Source organism: Falco rusticolus, chromosome 5 (genome assembly GCF_015220075.1).
Source record: "Falco rusticolus isolate bFalRus1 chromosome 5, bFalRus1.pri, whole genome shotgun sequence".
NCBI lineage: Eukaryota > Metazoa > Chordata > Aves > Falconiformes > Falconidae > Falco > Falco rusticolus.
The window spans coordinates 9,756,081-9,774,548 of record NC_051191.1 but is presented as its reverse complement, the minus strand read 5'-3'; the positions used below and the strand labels follow the sequence as shown (position 1 = coordinate 9,774,548).

At 41.3% G+C, this 18,468-nt stretch overlaps 1 protein-coding gene across 5 annotated transcripts in view; it reads left to right on the top strand.

Annotated features, from left to right (window-relative positions):
* PTPRZ1 (protein tyrosine phosphatase receptor type Z1) overlaps window positions 1-18,468 on the top strand; it is a 144,804-nt gene that overhangs the window by 71,524 nt on the left and 54,812 nt on the right. For all 5 annotated transcript variants that reach the window (XM_037389957.1, XM_037389959.1, XM_037389958.1 and 2 more), the window contains exons 3-8: window positions 3,407-3,586; window positions 5,392-5,543; window positions 9,661-9,756; window positions 10,018-10,084; window positions 13,676-13,833; window positions 14,398-14,548. In XM_037389957.1, the coding sequence (XP_037245854.1) occupies window positions 3,407-3,586; window positions 5,392-5,543; window positions 9,661-9,756; window positions 10,018-10,084; window positions 13,676-13,833; window positions 14,398-14,548 (804 nt within the window). The remainder of the gene's footprint in view (window positions 1-3,406; window positions 3,587-5,391; window positions 5,544-9,660; window positions 9,757-10,017; window positions 10,085-13,675; window positions 13,834-14,397; window positions 14,549-18,468) is intronic.

Genomic DNA, 18,468 nt, shown 5'->3' with positions numbered 1-18,468 from the left:
CATTTTTACCTTAGAAAGAGAGCTTCCACATTGCCTGTGTTTCTCAGTGCTGAAATCACTGGTACTTCTGCAGCTGTAAACAGTAATAGCAATGGTGTCCTTTGCTTATGGAACTTTTTCAACTACAGCAGCTGCTGGACCACAAAGAAGAAAACTGATTACAAGTTGTCAAATACCTATTCAAATTTGCCAGTAGGAGCATTGACTTGGAGCATTCAGTTAATCTGTCGTAGCTGGAAGTCTTACCTCTTGTCCTCCACAACCATGAAATACTTTTCATTTATCCTTGGATGATTTCAAGCTAGCATTCCTACAGATAGGATAGATATTTTTCTTTGTGTTGACGAGAGAGTAGATGAAACAGTATTTGCATACATAATATAGATAGAGCAGCTTCTTATGACTATTGGTGAGTGTGTGGCAATATGTAATTGCATGGGAATCACTGTTCTAAAACTTCCTTTGGGGCATAACGATTCATAGATGCTGTAAGATTTCAACAAGGTGTAAACAATGAAGTTCTTCATGAAAGGAGAATATTTTTATTATAATCACTTGCTTGGCTGAATTGCCTTTGTTTCTACACAGAAAAAAAGGCAGAACATTATCAGATCTTTCTAGCAAGCTCATATCGTGGGTTTGAGGCCTTTCTGGCGAACAGGAAATAATGTTCTTCATCTCACCTTCTCATTTCCCTCATTTCTTTTTGGCAATACTTAACAAAAAGTTTCACATCCAAACTGAAAGAAGAAAATTCCTTTGTTGGGCCACAACATCGCCATACCAGCATCCTACGTAACTCCGCGTGCCCTGGCTCAGGATGTTGTGACAGATTAGTGTTGGCACAACACCATCTTCTGGGATGAGCTAAGATTACTATTGTTATCATTAGCTTCATGCTAGAAATTTGTTATATTATACACTGAGGCACAGATAATGACTACCAAGTCAAAGAATTTACATTCTACATAATAAAACCACAAAATATGTAACTATGGAAGTTGGAAGGAGATTAACGTTTTCTCTTATTTTAATGTATTTGTTTTTATTGAACGTGATAGTAGGAATTTAAAGGGAAGATGCAAAATGGGATAATGACATTTTTCAAAAGAAACATGAAAGAAAATACCCAAGAGTACACTGGTGGGAGAGAAAAAAAGTAGTTTTCAGTCAGTTCAGATGTTAGTGGTAGGAAGAGTAGAATAATGGAAATGCATGTTGGGAAAAGATTTGTGATGGTGTGATGAAGGAGAGACTGCAGGTGAACAAGGGGAGTGGGTATGTCAGTAGAAAGAAAAAGATTTCTACTGTCCTGGGGCAACAGAAGGAGCCTGGGGAGGCCTTGGGCAGTGGCAAAGGGAAGGAGCAAAAGAAACAGAGCACAGAGCAGGGAGCACAGTCTGACTCTGAGGGATGACCATGGGCAGCCAAAATGGCCCAAACTGGCAGAGGCTTTCAAAGAGCCAGGGAGGGCTCTAAAAAGCTTGCTGCAGCTTGGAAAATCACCAAGCTGGCCGAAAGCAGACCTGAAAACAAGGGCCTGTCTGCAAGGATGCACAGGGCAAGCTGAGAATTGTTATTTCTGTCCTATCTGACCTTGCTTGGAGCCTTTTCTGTTTAAAAGTTTATTCTAATCTATATTTAAATAAAATTGTCTTGCTTGATTTTAAAAGCCTTCAATATTTGTTATGATCATCTCCAAGTTTTGGTTGACTTGGGCTCAGAATTTCTTAAGGGAAGCTTTTGAGAGAGAAGGTGAAATATTAGCCACACTTTTCTTCTGAAAAGCACATTAGAAATCAGGACATTGCATTCTTTGCCCAGGTGATAAACTATAACTAACTGACAGCTAACGTCCAGGGCAAGTGTGACTTGAGGAGCAGCTGGAAGCTTACCCCATGTGCCATTCCCAAGGGGACCGCTGTTTGCTCAGCACAGAGCTGTAATCCCCACCTGCGGGATATTCAGATTCATAACCCTGTGACGTATGCTCGTTTTGGTTTGCTCGGCATTGTGCCTAACAGCTTCTTCTGTTGCTGTTTGCAAGAGGTAAATGAGTTTACATCCCATCTGACCTGCAGTAATTCTGATGCGGCAAGTTGATATTGGTAACTTGCTTGACTTGATACTTGTTGAATAATTTAGCTCAGGTTTGTTTCTAGGCAGCTGGCTGTCCAGATGAGCATCTTGTATTACTGCCTATTGTCATGGTTACGGGACTGGCTGCATCTCCTCCCCACTCTGAGTTTTCTGAGTGCAACATGAAGGCTGTCCTTGCCTGGGGTACGATATAGCAAATCTTCTCCCGACAGACTTGGATGTAGCGCAGCAGCCTGTAAATGAGCACTGGCTCATTTCAGCATGTCTAATAAAATTCAGATGTGTGCATCGGAAGCACTAATATTAGCTCTTAACTACTAGTAAGTGGGAAGCTAACTGAAGCAATTATATTTTCTTAAGTCTGTGCAGTTATCTCTTGGTTTTAATTAGTCCTTTGAAGTGTTAGCAGAATTCTCTGTCAGAAAAAAATGTTTATATGTAAACTTGTAAACATACACAAAATATTGTATTATATATATTACTATGTTATATAAAAAAAAGATTCTCGGAGCAGCTGCTAACCCCTCACAGTGATCTGTAGAGTACTTGAGCGTTTCTTATGGAAGATAATCAAGTCTTTGGAGAGGCACGTGCCGTCTGTGTCCATGTTGTCTGTGTCTGAACTGGCCATAGTGAAAAGTCGCGCAGCCCTTGTGCCTTGGACGTGTCCTGCTGCAGCACAGAACCTCCTGGCCAGGCTCGCCCAGCAGCTGCGAAGGACAATGGCTGGAGTGTGTGTGCATGGCCCTCCATGGGCAAAGCCAGGCTCTCCAGCCAGAGCACCACTAACCTTTTTCCTTTTTCAGACTAGAATCACTTAACCTTCTTCCCTCTGTGTAAGGATTTTTAAAAGATCGTCCTGCTTTTATTTATTTCAAAATCTTATTGGATGTCTGACTTCATTGGGCAGAAGAAATGTTAGTGACGTGCATATGATTAAAAGTGTTATTTGGAAAGGATAATTTTGCAGTAATTCCCAATTTCTTTAACCTGAAAGCTTTCCCGCCACCCCTGTTTTATTTATTATATCTGTATATTGTGTGTGAGTAGTTTTTTGTTGGTTTTGGCTTTCCCTAGAGATTCATAAACATGTCTGCATAGTGTCTAAAATGGTCAAAAAGTGACTTAACTGTTGAAGGTAGGATGCAGTGGTAGGTGTGCAAAGTATTGCTACAGATAAGCCTAAAAGAAGGACAGGTGCTGTGATCACAGATTGCAAACTGTGTTTTAACTTTCCCACATTAAAAAATATGTGGATGTCAGATTAGGTTTTAAATGTATTTATCCCAAATGTTTTGATTTCTAGGAACCTTGAACCAAAAGAACTGGGGAAAGAAATATTCAGCCTGTAATGGTGCCAAACAATCTCCTATTAATATAGATGAAGATCTTACACAAGTAAATGTGAATCTAAAGAAGCTTAAATTCCATGGATGGGAAAAGGAAACTTTGGAAGATACTTTCATTCGCAACACTGGCAAAACAGGTAAAAAATCAAATTTCATGTTTGGAGTTAAATGACGTCAGAAAAGTGATATAAGGAAGACAATCAACTAAGGACTTCTAATGAAACATTTTCATTTCACTGTTCCTTAGCTGGTGCATTCTGAATTTTTCCATTAAATAAAAAAAACGGGTGATGACAATAGCCAAGCATAATAGAGAAATCACACAAATAAAAATTACGTGCACAGACAGATATATCCAAAGCAATGGCCTTGTTACTGTCGTCCCATCATGTGGACTTCAGTGAACCTAAACAGTGATTTAGCATTTGCTATGAAATAATTATAATCATAATACATATCTAGAATCTGTAATAAGTATACAAAAATGATTTTTTAAAAAATATGAATAAATTACCTACTTATCTGGAAGCACTTCATGGATGAGTTGTGGTTTCAAAAAACTCAGGATGAGATTCATCTCACGTACAGATAGACACCTGTAAGGTAGGCACTTGTGTCTGAATTACTCACTTAGATGACTTCATACAGTCAAAGAGAAATAGGTGCTTTTATGGTCCGATTTGTCTTACCTGTCTTAGAAATGTATTTTAGAAAGTGATTTATGCCTACAAGTGCCTATTTCTCCCAGCTATAAAAAAAGCTTATGGGGGCATTTACATTGTCAGACGTATCTTTTTGCAACCACTTACAAATTCAGAATAGCAGTAACTAAAAGGTGCTTGCTGCAAGTACTGTTTTTGTTTTGGGCATAGGTGTGGAGGAGGTCTTTGACCTTCTACCAATTTCAGTGGACCGCTAGGCCAGCCTTTTTATTTATTCGATTTTATATATTTTTTTTTATTTTAGTGTCATTGTTCCTGATTTCTGTTCATGTACTTCCTACATAGTACTCCACAAATCACTTCCCTCTTGCCCTACTAGCTAAATAGTGCATTTGTCTTTTCAATAGATCCCTGAGGAAATGTTCTTTAAAGTCTGTAAAAGTGAACTGAGATCTTCCTCATCTACAGCAATTCAGATATTATAACAGGAACTGCTAATTTTACCTGCAGTTAAAATTGTCTTCAAGGTTTTGAGGAAAGGAAGGTAGTGAAACTGAACTCCATTTAGTGCTGTTATAGCAAGAGGTCAAACAATTCACAGTCACTGGAGGTAGGAAAGCCACATGTGGGGCTTTGTTCTGTTCCACCCTGCTCATTCCCTCCAGAAGACAAATGCTCGGTCCTGTCTGCAGCTTGTGTACAGCTATGTCCAGCTGAAGACCTGTCATCACCTTCTCACATAGGAGACTGCTCCACAGCTAAGGGGTCTCACAGACAGGACAGTCCTCCTAAGAACTGGCTAAAAATGTCTTCTCTTGTGTTGCTTCATGATTTGTATCTAGAATTATGATAATAATGAGGCTAGCGAGGGGGAGGTATTTTCCTCTTTGTTAACAGCACAGGTGATTTCAGGAAGCTATGTATTTCTTTAATTTCTTTTCTTAGACCATCAGATTGGTGGCTAAACCAGTTTTCTGAGCTTTTTAGCATAGTTCTGTGCCTAGTTTCAGGTATCAGGAGACCAATGTAATAGTGCACTTCGTTGGATGACTGAATTGCAGCATGAAATGGAACATATTTTTCCATGCTAATAGTGAATTACCACACTTCTTACTTAGTTTAAATAACCAATTTCCTGTCAAAGTGCTTATGAAATACAGGGAAATAAGCATATCATATTTACCTTTTAGCACCTAATACCAAAATACAAGTCATAGGTGCCTTGGCTTGCCTTTATATTGACACTCCTTTTTTTTTCCCCCCTCTCTTTCTCTGTTTAGTGGAAATTAACCTGACAAATGATTATTATGTAAGTGGAGGTGGGTTAGACACCGTATTCAAAGCAAGCAAGATCACTTTTCACTGGGGAAAATGCAACGTGTCATCAGATGGATCGGAACATAGTTTAGAAGGACAAAAATTTCCTCTTGAGGTAAAGTACAGAATAGATTTTGACAATTTGACATTCTGCAATAAGTAATACTTATGCTAAATACCTTTGTTTATCACTTGATTAAGGTCTATTTGCAACTATAATAAGTCACTTAAGTCCAAATTAGTAATATTTAAATGATGGATTTTAGAAGGGCAGCATAAGGCATTTTTCCGTGGCATGTTGAGAACGTTTAAACTGTGCATTTTCACACGTCTTCTAAGGTGACATTAGAAGTTGGTTCTGCTAATCTGACAAAGTTCAAGCTCCCACTAACAGTTAAGCTCCTATGAGTTTGGCCCATCATATTCCATGGCAGTCGGTTGTTTAAAGTATAAATGAACTTTTCAAAGCTGGGGCTTTGCTGAGGGCCCATGAGACTTCTGGACTTTACCAAGATAAAATGCAGCCCATGTTGCTGGGCTGGAAAGAGCTGGCAGTGGCATGCCAGGAGTCACCTCATGAGAGCAGGTCCTGGGTGCATCTGCACTCACAGGCAGTCGGGCCAGCATACCCCTGGCTGGTTTGGCAGAATAAGAGAATAAATAACAAGGGAATAAACCCAAGCTTGTCAGAGATGAGCTGTGGGGCGACATGCCAGTGTTTTCAGGCAATATGCATAGCACAACTGACATGCATCTGTGCCAATGCCCAAAGCATGGGCAACAAACAGGAGGAGCTAGAAGCCATCGTGCAGCAGGAAAACTACAACATAATTGCCATCACGGAAACATGGTGGGATAACTGGCATGACTGCAGTGCTGCAATGGATGGCTACAAATGCTTCAGAAGGGACAGACAAGGAAGGAGAGGTAGTGGAGTAGCTTCGTATGTCAGGGAGTGTTTCAGCTACCTAAAGCTTAGTGATGGTGACAATAGGGTTGAGGGTTTATGAGTAAGAATCAGGAGGAAGGCCAACAAGGTGGATATCCTGGTGGGAGCCTGTTACAGACCACCCAACCAGGATGAAGAGACAGATGGAACATTCTACAAGCAACTGACAGAAGTCTCACAATCGCTAGCCCTTGTTTTTGTGGTGGGGGACTTCCACCTACCAGATGTCTGCTGGAAATACAACACAGTGGATAGAAAACAATCTAGGAGGTTCCTGGAGTGTGCGGAAGATACCTGCCTGACACAGCTCGTCAGTGAGCCAACCAGGGGAAATGCTCTGCTAGACCTGGTGTTTGCAAACAGAGAAGGGACTGGTGGGTGATGTGATGGTCAAAGGACATCATGAGCATAGTGATCATGAGATGATAGAGTTTTTGATTCTTGGAGAAATAAGGAGGACGGTCAGAAGAACCACTACCCTGGACTTCCAGAGGGCCGACTTTGGCCTGTTTAAGAGCCTGGTTGACAAGAGTCCCTTGGGAGATAGTTGTGAAGAGCCAAGGAGTCCAGGAAGGCTGGACATTCTTCAAGAAGGAAGTCTTAAAGGCACAGGATCAGACCATCCCCATGTGCCGAAAGATGAACTGGCAGGGAAGACCAGCCTGGCTGAACAGAGAGCTCTGGCTGGAACTTGGGGAAAAAAGGAGAATTTAGCACCTTTGGAAGAAGGGGCAGGCAACTCTGGAGGATTATAAGGATGTCGCGAGGTTATGCACAGTGAAGATAGAGAGGCAGAAGCCAAACTAGAACTCAGGCTGTCTACTGCCATAAAAGATAACAAAAAATGGTTTTACAAATATGTTGGAAACAAAAGAAGGGCCAAGGATAATCTGCATCCTTTATTGGATGCAGTGGGGAACATTGCCGCAAAGGATGAGGAAAACGCTGAGGTATTTAATGCTTTCTTTGCCTCAGTCTTTAATACTAAGACCAGTTACCCTCTGGTACCATCTGAAGATCCAGGGAACTACAGGCCTGTCAGCCTCACCTTGGTGCTGGGGAAGGTCATGGAGCAGGTCATCCTGAGCACCATCATGCGGCACGTGCAGGACAACTGGGGGATCAGGCCCAGCCAGCATGGTGTTATGAAAGGCAGGTCCTGCTTGACAAACCTGATCTCCTGTGACAAGGTGATCTGCCTAGTGGATGAGGGAAAGGCTGTGGAGGTTGCCTACCTGGACCTTAGTAAAGCCTTTGACACCATCTCCCACAGCATTCTCATGGAGAAACTGGGTGCTCATGGCTTGGATGGATGTACTCTGATGTACTCTGCACTGGGTAAAAAGCTGGCTGGATGGCCAAGTCTGAAGAGTGGTACTGCATAGAGTTACATCCAGCTGTCGCCCGGTCTCAAATGGTGTTCCCCAGGGTGCAGTATTGGGAACACTTCTGTTTAATGTCTTTATTGACAGTCTGGATGAGGGGATCGAGTGCATCCTCAGTAAGTTTGCAGGCAACACCAAGTTAGGGAGGAATGTCTATCTGCTGGAGGGCAGGAAGGCTCTGCAGAGGGATCTGGACAGGCTGGACTGACAGACTGAGGCCAACTGTATGAGGTTCAACAGGGCTCAGTGCCGGGTCCTGCACCTGGGTCACACCAACCCCACACAGCGCTACAGGCTTGGGGAAGAGCATCTGGAAAACTGCCTGGAGGAAAAGGACCTGGGGGTGCTGGTTAATGGCTGGCTGAACGTGAGCCAGCAGTGTGCCCAGGTGGCCAAGAAGGCCAACAGCATCCGGGCTTGTATCAGAGATAGTGTGGCCAGCAGGACAGGGGAAGTGACCATCCCCCAGTGCTCAGCACTGGTGAGGCTGCACCTCAAATACTGTGTCCCATTTTGGGCCCCTCACTGCAAGAGGGACGTTGAGGTGCTGCAGCGTGTCCAGAGACAGGCAACAAAGCTGGTGAAAAATCTGGAGCACAAGTCTTATGAGGAGTGGCTGAGTGAACTGGGGTGGTTTAGTCTGGAGGATAGGAGTCTCACGGGGGATCTTATTGCTGTCTGCAACTACTTGAAGGGGAAGCAGGTGGGGGTAAGTCTCTTCTCACAGATAACTAGTGACAGGACAAGAGGAAGCAGCCTCAAGTTGATCCAGGGTAGGTTTAGATTGGATATTAGGAAAAATTTCTTCACTGAAAGGGTGTTGAAGCATTGGAACAGGCTGCCCAGGGATGTGGTGGAATCAACATCCCTGAAGGTGTCTAAAAAAATGCATAGATGTGGTGCTTAGGGATATGGTTTAGTGATGGACTTGGCAGTGTTAGATTAATAGTTGGACTTGATGGTCTCAAAGGTCTTTTCCAGTCCAAACGATTCTTGCAACAGTGTGGAGGTGGGCTGGAGGACAGGGGCAGCTCTCACTGAGACCCACAGTGGCACCCAGCATAATGTTGTCATCATTTGCCTGTTAAAAAGATGTAGTTGTGGCAGTCAGCTGTGCTGCTTCTCACGCTAAGAACTTTGGACTTCTATGTCAGAGCAAAGCAATAAAGCCAAAGTTGTCTCTTTGGAAAGCTGTGAGCCAGGAGTTTTCCCTGGGCAGCGTCATTTCCTTTACCTCATTAGCTGTTTAAAAATTCCTGCTCACGCTCCACCTGTCCTACCAAGGCATCAAAGAGAACATTCTCTTCCATCATCATCACATGAAAAGCTAATAGAGCAGGACACTCCCCCATTCATGTCGGTGACCGGGCACTGGAGTAGACTTCCAAGTGCATCTGGAGGAAGAGAGGAAGGTGTGCAACAAACTCAGTGCCCATGACAGCAGTCAAATATGGGCACAAAATACCTGATAATCTTTATTGCCAATGCTTCTCTACATTTACTGCAAGGCAGATGCAGTAGGGACATCTTGCCTCATTATCCATGTTTTACCAGTGATTTCAAGATTCATCTCACCTGAGTACTCCAGGTTAGATGTCTAGTATGAACAAGTTATCTTGGCTTACCGTATTATCCATGCAGAGCATTGTGCTGCTTGAAAGGATAACTCCTGCATATCTAGTGGTTTTCCAGGAGACGTCATTTTTAGACAGCTAATAGCTGATGAATTCCGTCTTATATCTTCAGATAATGCATGTGAGATAGATAAAAAGTCTCTATATTTGTAATGAAATTTTTTGCCTGGGCATTTTTTCTCAAAATGGGGATATAAATAACTTTATTGATTATGTTATTTAAATTTTTCTATGTATAATATTTGAATATATTTTTATTTGCAGATGCAAATCTACTGCTATGATGCAGATCAGTTTACAAATTTCGAAGAAGCAATTAAAGGAAATGGAAAGTTAAGAGCTTTATCAATTTTGTTTGAGGTAAACAAAGTATATCTTTATGTCATTAAACAAGCTTTGAAACACGGCAGATGTTCAAACTGAATTTAACTGGTTCCAATGTGTGATCACCGAGTTAAAAATTTGCATATATCTTTCTAATTTATTCTTACAGAAGAGCAAATGAGCAAAATACGTTTGCTGTGCTTTAAGTCATCTATAATTTTGGTGGTAAACTGCAACTTTCAATCTTTTTTCATGTTAAAAAATGTACTGTTAAAAAATGCAATTTCTTTTTGACAGATTGGACTAGAAGATAATCCGGATTATAATCCAATCATTAATGGAGTAGATAGTGTTAGTCGTTTTGGTAAGTCTGCCTCTGTGTTTTATTGATTAGTAATTAGACTAAATTCCGTTTCACTGTAAGTATGGGATGTGCTGTTCTCTAGAGCTCAGCCATGTCTTTTTTGTAAGAAACATCAAAAATCAGCTGGATAGACTGAAGAGCTGGGCAGTCACCAACCATATGAAATTTAACATGAGCAAGTGCCTGATTCTGCACTTGGGACTGGGTAGTCCTGGTTATACGTACAAACTGGGGGATGAGAGGCTAGAAAGCGCCCCCGTGGAAAGAGATCTGGGGGGGCTGGGTTGATGGCAAGTTGAATATGAGTCAACAGTGTGCCAGGCAGCCAAAAGGGCCAACCACGTCCCGGGGCGCATCAAGCACAGCATAGCTAGCCAGACAAGGCAGGTGACTGTCCCACTCTACACTGCAGTGGTGTGGCCCCACCTGGAGTACGGTGTGCAGTTTTGGGTGCCTCAGTATAAGAGGGATGTCAGACTATTAAAGTGTGCCCAGAGGATGGTGACCAAGGTGGTGAAAAGTCTTGAAGGCAAGATTTATGAGGAGCAGCTGAGGTCACTTGGTTTGTTCAGCTTGGAGAATAGAGGGCTAAGGGGTGACCTCATTACAGTCTGCAGCTTCCTCAAGGAGGGTAGTGGACAAGGAGGCGCTGATCTCCTCTCTTTGGTGGCCAGACAGAACATGAGGAAATGGAATGAAGCTGCATCAGGGGAAGGTCAGTTGGATACTGAGAATATTCTTCACTGGGAGGGTGGTCGATCACTGGAACAGGCTCCCCAGGGAGGTGGTCATGGCACCAAACCTGCCAGAGTTCAGGGAGCGTTTGGACAATACTTCTAGTCATATGATTTTAGGTAGTCCTGCGAGGAGCAGGGAGTCGGACTCGATGACCCTGATGGGTCCATTCCAACCTGAGATAGGCTGTGATTCTAGGAGTTATTTACCCCAAGACTGAATACTTGTAAGAACAGCAGTAAGTGTAAATGAATAAATAAAACCATCATGAGGAATTCACAATTCTTTAAATGCTAAATTGAGAGAAATGTTTCATTTATTCTGTGAGTTTTCTTAATCATGCATTTCTGGATTTTGTGGTTGGAGGCCAAATAATCCTGTTACAGCCATCGAAGATATGTCTTGTAAGTGTGAGACCATATGAATATCAGTATTGAGTAAACTCAGAGGAGATGGATTCTTTTTTTGTTAGCTCCTGTGTAAATCTGAAATAATCCAATTATATTATATTTGTACTAGCATTATTCAAACCAAATGTTGACACTTTGGTATTTTAGAATTCCCCGTGGTTTCCTGTCAGAGCACATGGACTTCAGGGTGGTAAATGAGGAGATCTGAGCTCTAACTCGTTTTCACAGTGGCTTTGCACAAGAGTAAACATGAATGAGTACTGTCTTGAACAGGGATATTTTCTTACATCCTGGCCGTGCCCTTAAGTAAATGGTTAATTTTGTCTCAGTTTTCCTATATGTAATGGTGCTTGAGCTTTGCAAAGGCCGTTGAGATCAATACATTGAAAATGTAAAAAGCTATTAGTCCACTATTTTAAAAGCTTTCAAAAGCATGACACTGAAGTCAAGATTGTTTCTCTCTAGAAAACAAACACCATTCAACAAATATAAAAGGGAGCAACTTTCATAAATTACAGAGGGGTGAGAAAGAGAAAGCAGTTAAGATTCATTATCTTTGTGTGCCATCTCTCTATGAAACACAAAGGAGAACAAGTAATACATCAAGGCAGATACTTGTCCTACAGCCTTGGAAGGAGCTGTAAAACTATCAGCAGCAAGATTCAAGATACAGCCACTACATGGCACTTCAACAATGAACAGAATATCATTTTCTTGAATAAATGCAAATAAGCTCTGAAAATTCAGGTCATGACTAAATCAAGTTGTTCCTCCTGAAGAAAAGTGAATAGCACACAATCTGTCCTTGTCTACGATGTACATGATCTGTCCTTGTCAGTCATATCTGTATTGTACTTATTTTAATCCCAGTTGCTGAGTTCTCAAGCTCTGCAGGCAAGCAGTCTTATTCCTTCCAGACAAACTCTGTATTTCTCATCATTCTTTGTAGGTGTTTCACTTTAGAATCTAAGCTGTCAATCATCACAATAAAGGACATTTTAAAATCCAAAATTACAAAGTGTATGGCAGGATTCTTACTAAAAATTGAGAAGTTTCATGTCCCCAAGCATCTAGATAAAATGGGCAGGTCATTCATTTTTACTGGAGGAAGAATGTGTTAACTAGACATGTGCCAGATAGCAATGATAGCTTCTGTCTGAAGGCTGGTTAACAGGAGAAATGGAAGGATGGGCTTTGCTTGACACTGCTAAATGTTCTCCTTTCATGGTACATGGATAACAGAGAGGGGAGGAGACAGCTCTTAAACTGTAACTCAGTGGAACAGTCATTATACAGAAGAATAGCATCAGTGGTTTGTAGTAAACTGTTAAATGTTCTTTGCTGTTCTTACCAAATTTTTAAAGAATTCTGAAGACAGAGAGGTCAGAAACCTGTACAGGGCTCAGGAAGTAACATATCTGTAAAACTGCAAGTTAATGCACAGCCTGAAAATGTAGATATTCATAAGTGAATACTTATCAAATAGGGAGAAATTTAAAATCAGTAACTAGACTGAAATAAGTTATGTAAGGATCTACATTATTCCAAGGTGTAAAAAACAAGTATTATTTTGGAAGCACCAGACAGTAAGGCAGACAATTGTCACAAGACTGGTAATCGTCACAGACTGAAAAAGTCTGCCTTAAGAAAGCTGGTACCATTTCTGCCGGTTTCTGCTGCTGGACCCTACTGCCGTGCCAGCACGAACTTAACTCTGTGGGTGGACTCCCAGCAATTCCTCATGCATGTGCCCAGTTGACAAGATACCAGGTAAATTGCTGACCTGAATGATGTGATATTATTTTCACAGGACAATAAACATAGTGGTCATGCTTTTCTGGAGGAAGTCTTTGCACCCTTCTGTGCTTTTTGTAAAGCTGTTGCAGTTTTTCGCTGTATTATCATCATTTGGAAAACCACTGATCTACAGAAATTCTGCTTCTGTGGTCATCAGTAATATAACTCTCAGGTCTAACATGATGACAGTTCCCCAGGCAGTGATTTTCTGCAGAGATCAAGATCCTGCAAGAAACTTAACAACTTAACCAAATTCAGGGAGAGTTTGAAGCTGTGTCATGAGACCAAAACCAAAGATTTAACATATTTTTTCTTTAAAGTTCACATGCGCGACAAAGATTTGGCATCTTGGACGTTTACAAGTAAACTTAAAGGTGAACAAATTCTTGTGAATCAATGTACTGATTATTTATTACTGGAGTAACTCATTACACTTTCAAAGTAAACAAAGTTGGTTTTGAACAACACTTACTCAAACTGAATAGAAAAGGCTCAGCAATTTATTTGTATGCTAGTCTTCCCAGAGATCAAATTTTGAGTGCCCTCAAAATTAGCATATTCCTATAATGGAGAGTGTGATTACTATTTATTCATTGCTTCTGTAGTATTTTAACTATCCGATTCTAATTTATTTTTTTTTCTTTTTCAGGAAAACAGGCTGCCTTAGAACCATTTATTTTGCTGAACCTTTTGCCGAATGCAACAGACAAATACTACACTTATAATGGGTCTTTATCAACTCCTCCCTGCTCTGAAACAGTTGAATGGATTGTGTTTAAAGATACCATAAGTATTTCTGAAAACCAGGTAATTTGTTTATTGTTTTTAAACCAAGCAATTATAAATAATACCAAAGAAAAAACACTTGCCGTGTAGATGGTAAAAGATCGTGGCATTCATTGCCAGCCCAACAAGTTAGTTTTTCTTTTATCTACTTACAAATACTTCTTGCAGCCATTGAATTAGAAAGCCTATATATTACCTGACTGTGTTATCTTTTCCCTTTTTTTAGTTTGGGACTAGATTCTGAGTCAGTTCTTGCCTTAGAAGGGAGTAAGAACACACTTCCTAACTCTGCAGGCTGTCTGGACTTCTAGCCCAGATAAAAAGGAGTGCGAAACAATCTTTCCATATGCCCCCAGCTAAATGGTGGTGCTGGGAAGAGCATAGGTCCAACAGCATAGTGGCTGAGAAATACACATGGAGTAAAACATTAGATACACTGCTGGTAGAGGGGAACGAAAGTTCATGCCACCCAGGAGACCTCAACTGGGAGACTTCACACATCTTTTCCCCAGGGTTTTTGCCTGCAAGCAGAACCTGGTTAATTTGTTATAACTTCTGACTTCTTTTTTTCCTCCCCCTTTCTAGTTAGCTGTGTTCTGTGAAGTCCTTACAATGCAGCAGTCTGGCTATGTTATGCTGATGGACTACCTGCAAAACAACTTTCGAGAGCAGCAATATAAGTTCTTTGGGCAAGTGTTTTCCTCTTACACTGGACAAGAAGAAATTCATGAAGCAGGTATTTACTGAGTAGTCATTCCTCTCTTCACAGGTTGAAAGACAATTTTCACTAAAAGATTCATCCTAGTATGAAGATACTCATTTTAAATTGCGTAGAAGGTAGCATGCTGTATTATTACTCATAAATCTATCACTTCAGAAAAGAACTAGCAATCATAAAACATGTCAGATTAAATGGAGTGGAAAATTAAATGCTTGTCTTGACCAAACGTTCAGTGCAGATCACATCAGTTCAAGCTTTCTTGCACTGCCCTTTCAATGTGTTTCAGACTTAAACAATGCTGCCTTTTGCAGGGCCTGCAAGAGGATTTTGTTTTACAAACCCATTTGGTTCTTTGTTGTGTAATGTGGCTGCTTTTCCAAGAAAGGCTGAAGAGAGGTCACCAAATTAATTTCAGGTAGTCTGCTGAGAAAGTGGTACATGGAAAGAATCACAGAAGCCAGATTCTGTTCCCTCTTTTTCCTAAAACCTCAGGGAAGTTTCTGAAGGTTAAATGACCAAAACAGTACATTAGGTAATGGGAAACAAGATCTAGCGCTAAATATGGAAGTCATTGGTTTCTATATGCACAAGCATGGAGGAATATACAGTAAACATCTAATTTTTGGTCATTACATTGCTACTTGGTGGGGATACCTGTAGATTCTTAAACCTCAGTTGCACTGAGCTGTGCTTAATTAGACACAGACAAATGACTGAAGTATGTGGTGTAGGTGTTCTCCAGATCAGAAAGAAGTGTGGTTTCATTTTAATTCACCTTGGTAGGGTGGATTATTTATTTTCCTACTGGAAGGACCCTGTGTATGAAACTTGCATACAAGCTAAGGTATGTTCATCATTCAGAACTGCAGGAGGACTGGGTCCCCTGCACAACTACATCACATTCTTTTGCCACAGTGCTGCACAGGGTAGCTTTACTGCTCCATTTCTGTAACCAGTCAGTGACACTTCTGTTGTGACTGCAGCTTGTTGTGAACTCCTCAGGTGTGTGTCCGGGATGTGAATTTTTTTGCATTGGCCTAAGCCAAGAAATATTGATTTTGGTAGGGTTTCTTTATTTAGGTATGAAGTAGCACTTGAAATTTTGAAGTTTGGAGGAGTATGGAGGTGAGCTGCAGCAATCAAGCAAATTATCACAAATAAATTTCTGTTTCCACATAGACTTACAATGGACATTGTTGATTTGGCCTAACTTAAAAAAAAAGATCATGCTTCCCCAAATCCCTCTGTTTAATTGAGGTCTCTGGAAGCAGGTCACTGTAATACAGACCTCTTTTCTTATGTCCATGTTGTCAGAGGGAAGTGAATCTCCTCAGTCCTTCATACATAGGGGTCAGTCTACAGTGAAGAAATGTTGTAGGCAAAGGACCTTTGAGGACAGAGACAGGGACTTCTGCCACTTGCAATCCACTTGCCTTTCAGGTCGTTGCACTACAGCCATGACCTTGGCCTTGACCCTTCAGCTTAGTCACTGCAATAGAAGGAAGCTACTTTCAGCTGTGCCAGTCCTAATCTAGATTTCCATAGAGACTGACCAGAAGAAAAGCTGGATAATATCGTTTAAGACAGGTCCCTGCTTCCTTCTGTCCACTCCATGTGCTGACACCTGGGGGAGCTTTCCACGTGCTGTCCCAAAGCAGTGTGTGCGTTAAAACTGCATAGGATGTTGCTTCCAACCAGTCCCATTTTTGCACTGTATCAAAGAGAGATTCTGTGAATTTTCTGTCTTTTCTGTGAGTCTGATATCCATACACATAAGGAAACAGTGTCTAGCCTAAAGATACTAGGATACTTTTCTGCACTGTTATTTCATTTAAAATTAGAAGGCTCTTCCTCTTCATGTAATAATAAAATATGTTGTATAAAGCATACAAAATTTCTATGTGCATAGACTTGTATAACACCAAACAAATGGGTTTCAACCTACAGAGGACACAAGTGTCCTGAACTCATGTTACTGTGGCAGCAAACACATGTACTATTTATTCCAAACTAGGTATTTAAAGAAACAAAGCATAGGTTAAAAATTCTGGTTTGGCCATAAACAAGGAGAGACAGAAAGGCATTACTAAAATTTCAAATATTCCTGTATATGTATTTCACATTTCTGTTAATGTTTATGTGCACTATGTGAATGCAACAATATCATGTGCACATATGTATACATATTTATGACCACGCATGTATATATACACACACAAATGCAATTATAGGATTTTTTTAATGTAGAACGTTAGGGGATCGTTTATAGTTACACCTCCATTTTAAGAGAAGGTAAATGAAAAGCCCTAGGAATCATTAAACTTAAATGTCAAGATGTAAAAACTGTACCATTAGTGTCTCAGTCCCCAAGAATAAATAAACATATATTTCATGTTTAATATTGCGAAGTTCTTGCAGTCAACAGAGAAAAAATAATCTTTGAAACCCCTTTAAATGACGCAAGAAGAATGACGAGGGTGGGCCTTACCTAAGTAGATAACTGAAATAATCTTTTTTATTGGGAAACCTAGAATTTTCTCCTATTGAACTGAGTGTAAACTCTCATTAGGTGGTAGGATTAAGTGCTTGATTTATTGCTGTTATTAATACATGGCATTTGTTAAGTAGAGCAAAGTTTCCTTAGAAGGGCTAGAACTCTTTCTATTCAATTGTAAAGTAATTTCAGCAATATATTGTCAGAAACTTTCACATAGTGACAACCTCAACATTCTTGGTGTACAAGCTATGCCCTACTGAGGACAAGGTAGATACTTTGTTCTTCAAGCCGGCCTAGTGATACATATTATTTTCCTATGTGATATGTGTTAATGCATATATGTATGTATGTATTTCAGAAGAAGATTAAAATAGCTAATTCTTACAGCCATACCTGAGGAGTCAACTCTAAAAGCTCTTTGAAATTATAACGCTTTATCCCCACCAACCTCAGCTGGCTTGAAAATCCATTTATAATAGAAATCGTTGTTTATTCCTGTAAACCTGGGAACCGCCATGGGAGCTGCCAGGCCCGTTACGTCAGTTCCCACCTGCTCCACGGTTCTAGTAGTGCCCTGTGAGTAAGTACAGGAACAAGATTCTTGTTAATCTTTGTCAATTTAGTAAAGATAAGAAGAACACTGGGTTCTCAAAATTCAAGACTGACACTACATATTGGTAAAAAACACTTGTCAGCCTGTTTTCCTGTGAAAAATACAACTGTGTAAAGTTCAGCAGTTATTTTAGTTACATTCTTTTGCAAGACCGGGGTAAGGACTCAAGCCTTTACCGTCTCACGTACCACAAGCAACGTAAATTAGCTATAGCCATTCTCAGAGTCTCTCAAGACATTTCCTTTTGTGCTGGATACATAACGTGCTGGGCGCTGGCAGCAGGGCTGGGGTGGCCTCTGTGAGGGGTGGCCGGTTCCAGCCGGTTCCAGCCCACCCGCCTCAGGGCACCGCTGGGCACCACAGCCACGGTGCGTGGGGGAGAACTAAGTTAAGAAAGGGCAAAGCACGGCATGGCAGTGAGAAGTGAGGGAAAAAAGTGTGAGGAACAGCTCTGTGACACCAAGGTGAGAGAAAGAGGGCGGAGGAGGAGCTCCAGGCACCAGCAGCCTGTGGAGAAGACATTGGTGAAGCAGGTTGTCCTGCTGCAGCTGCTGGAGAGCCCACACAGGAGCAGGCTCCCGGCAGGACCCATGGCCTGTGGAGAGGAGCCCACGCAGCGGCAAGTTTTCTGGCAGGATCTGTGACCCCATGGGGGACCCACACAGGAGCAGTCTTTTCCTGAAGTACCGTACCCTGTGGAAAGGACCCACACTGGAGAAATGCATGCAGAATGGTGTCCCACGGGTGGGACCACACACTGGTGGGGGAACAGGAGGACAGTATGAGGAGGAAGGAGCGGCAGAGGCAAAACATCATGAACTGACA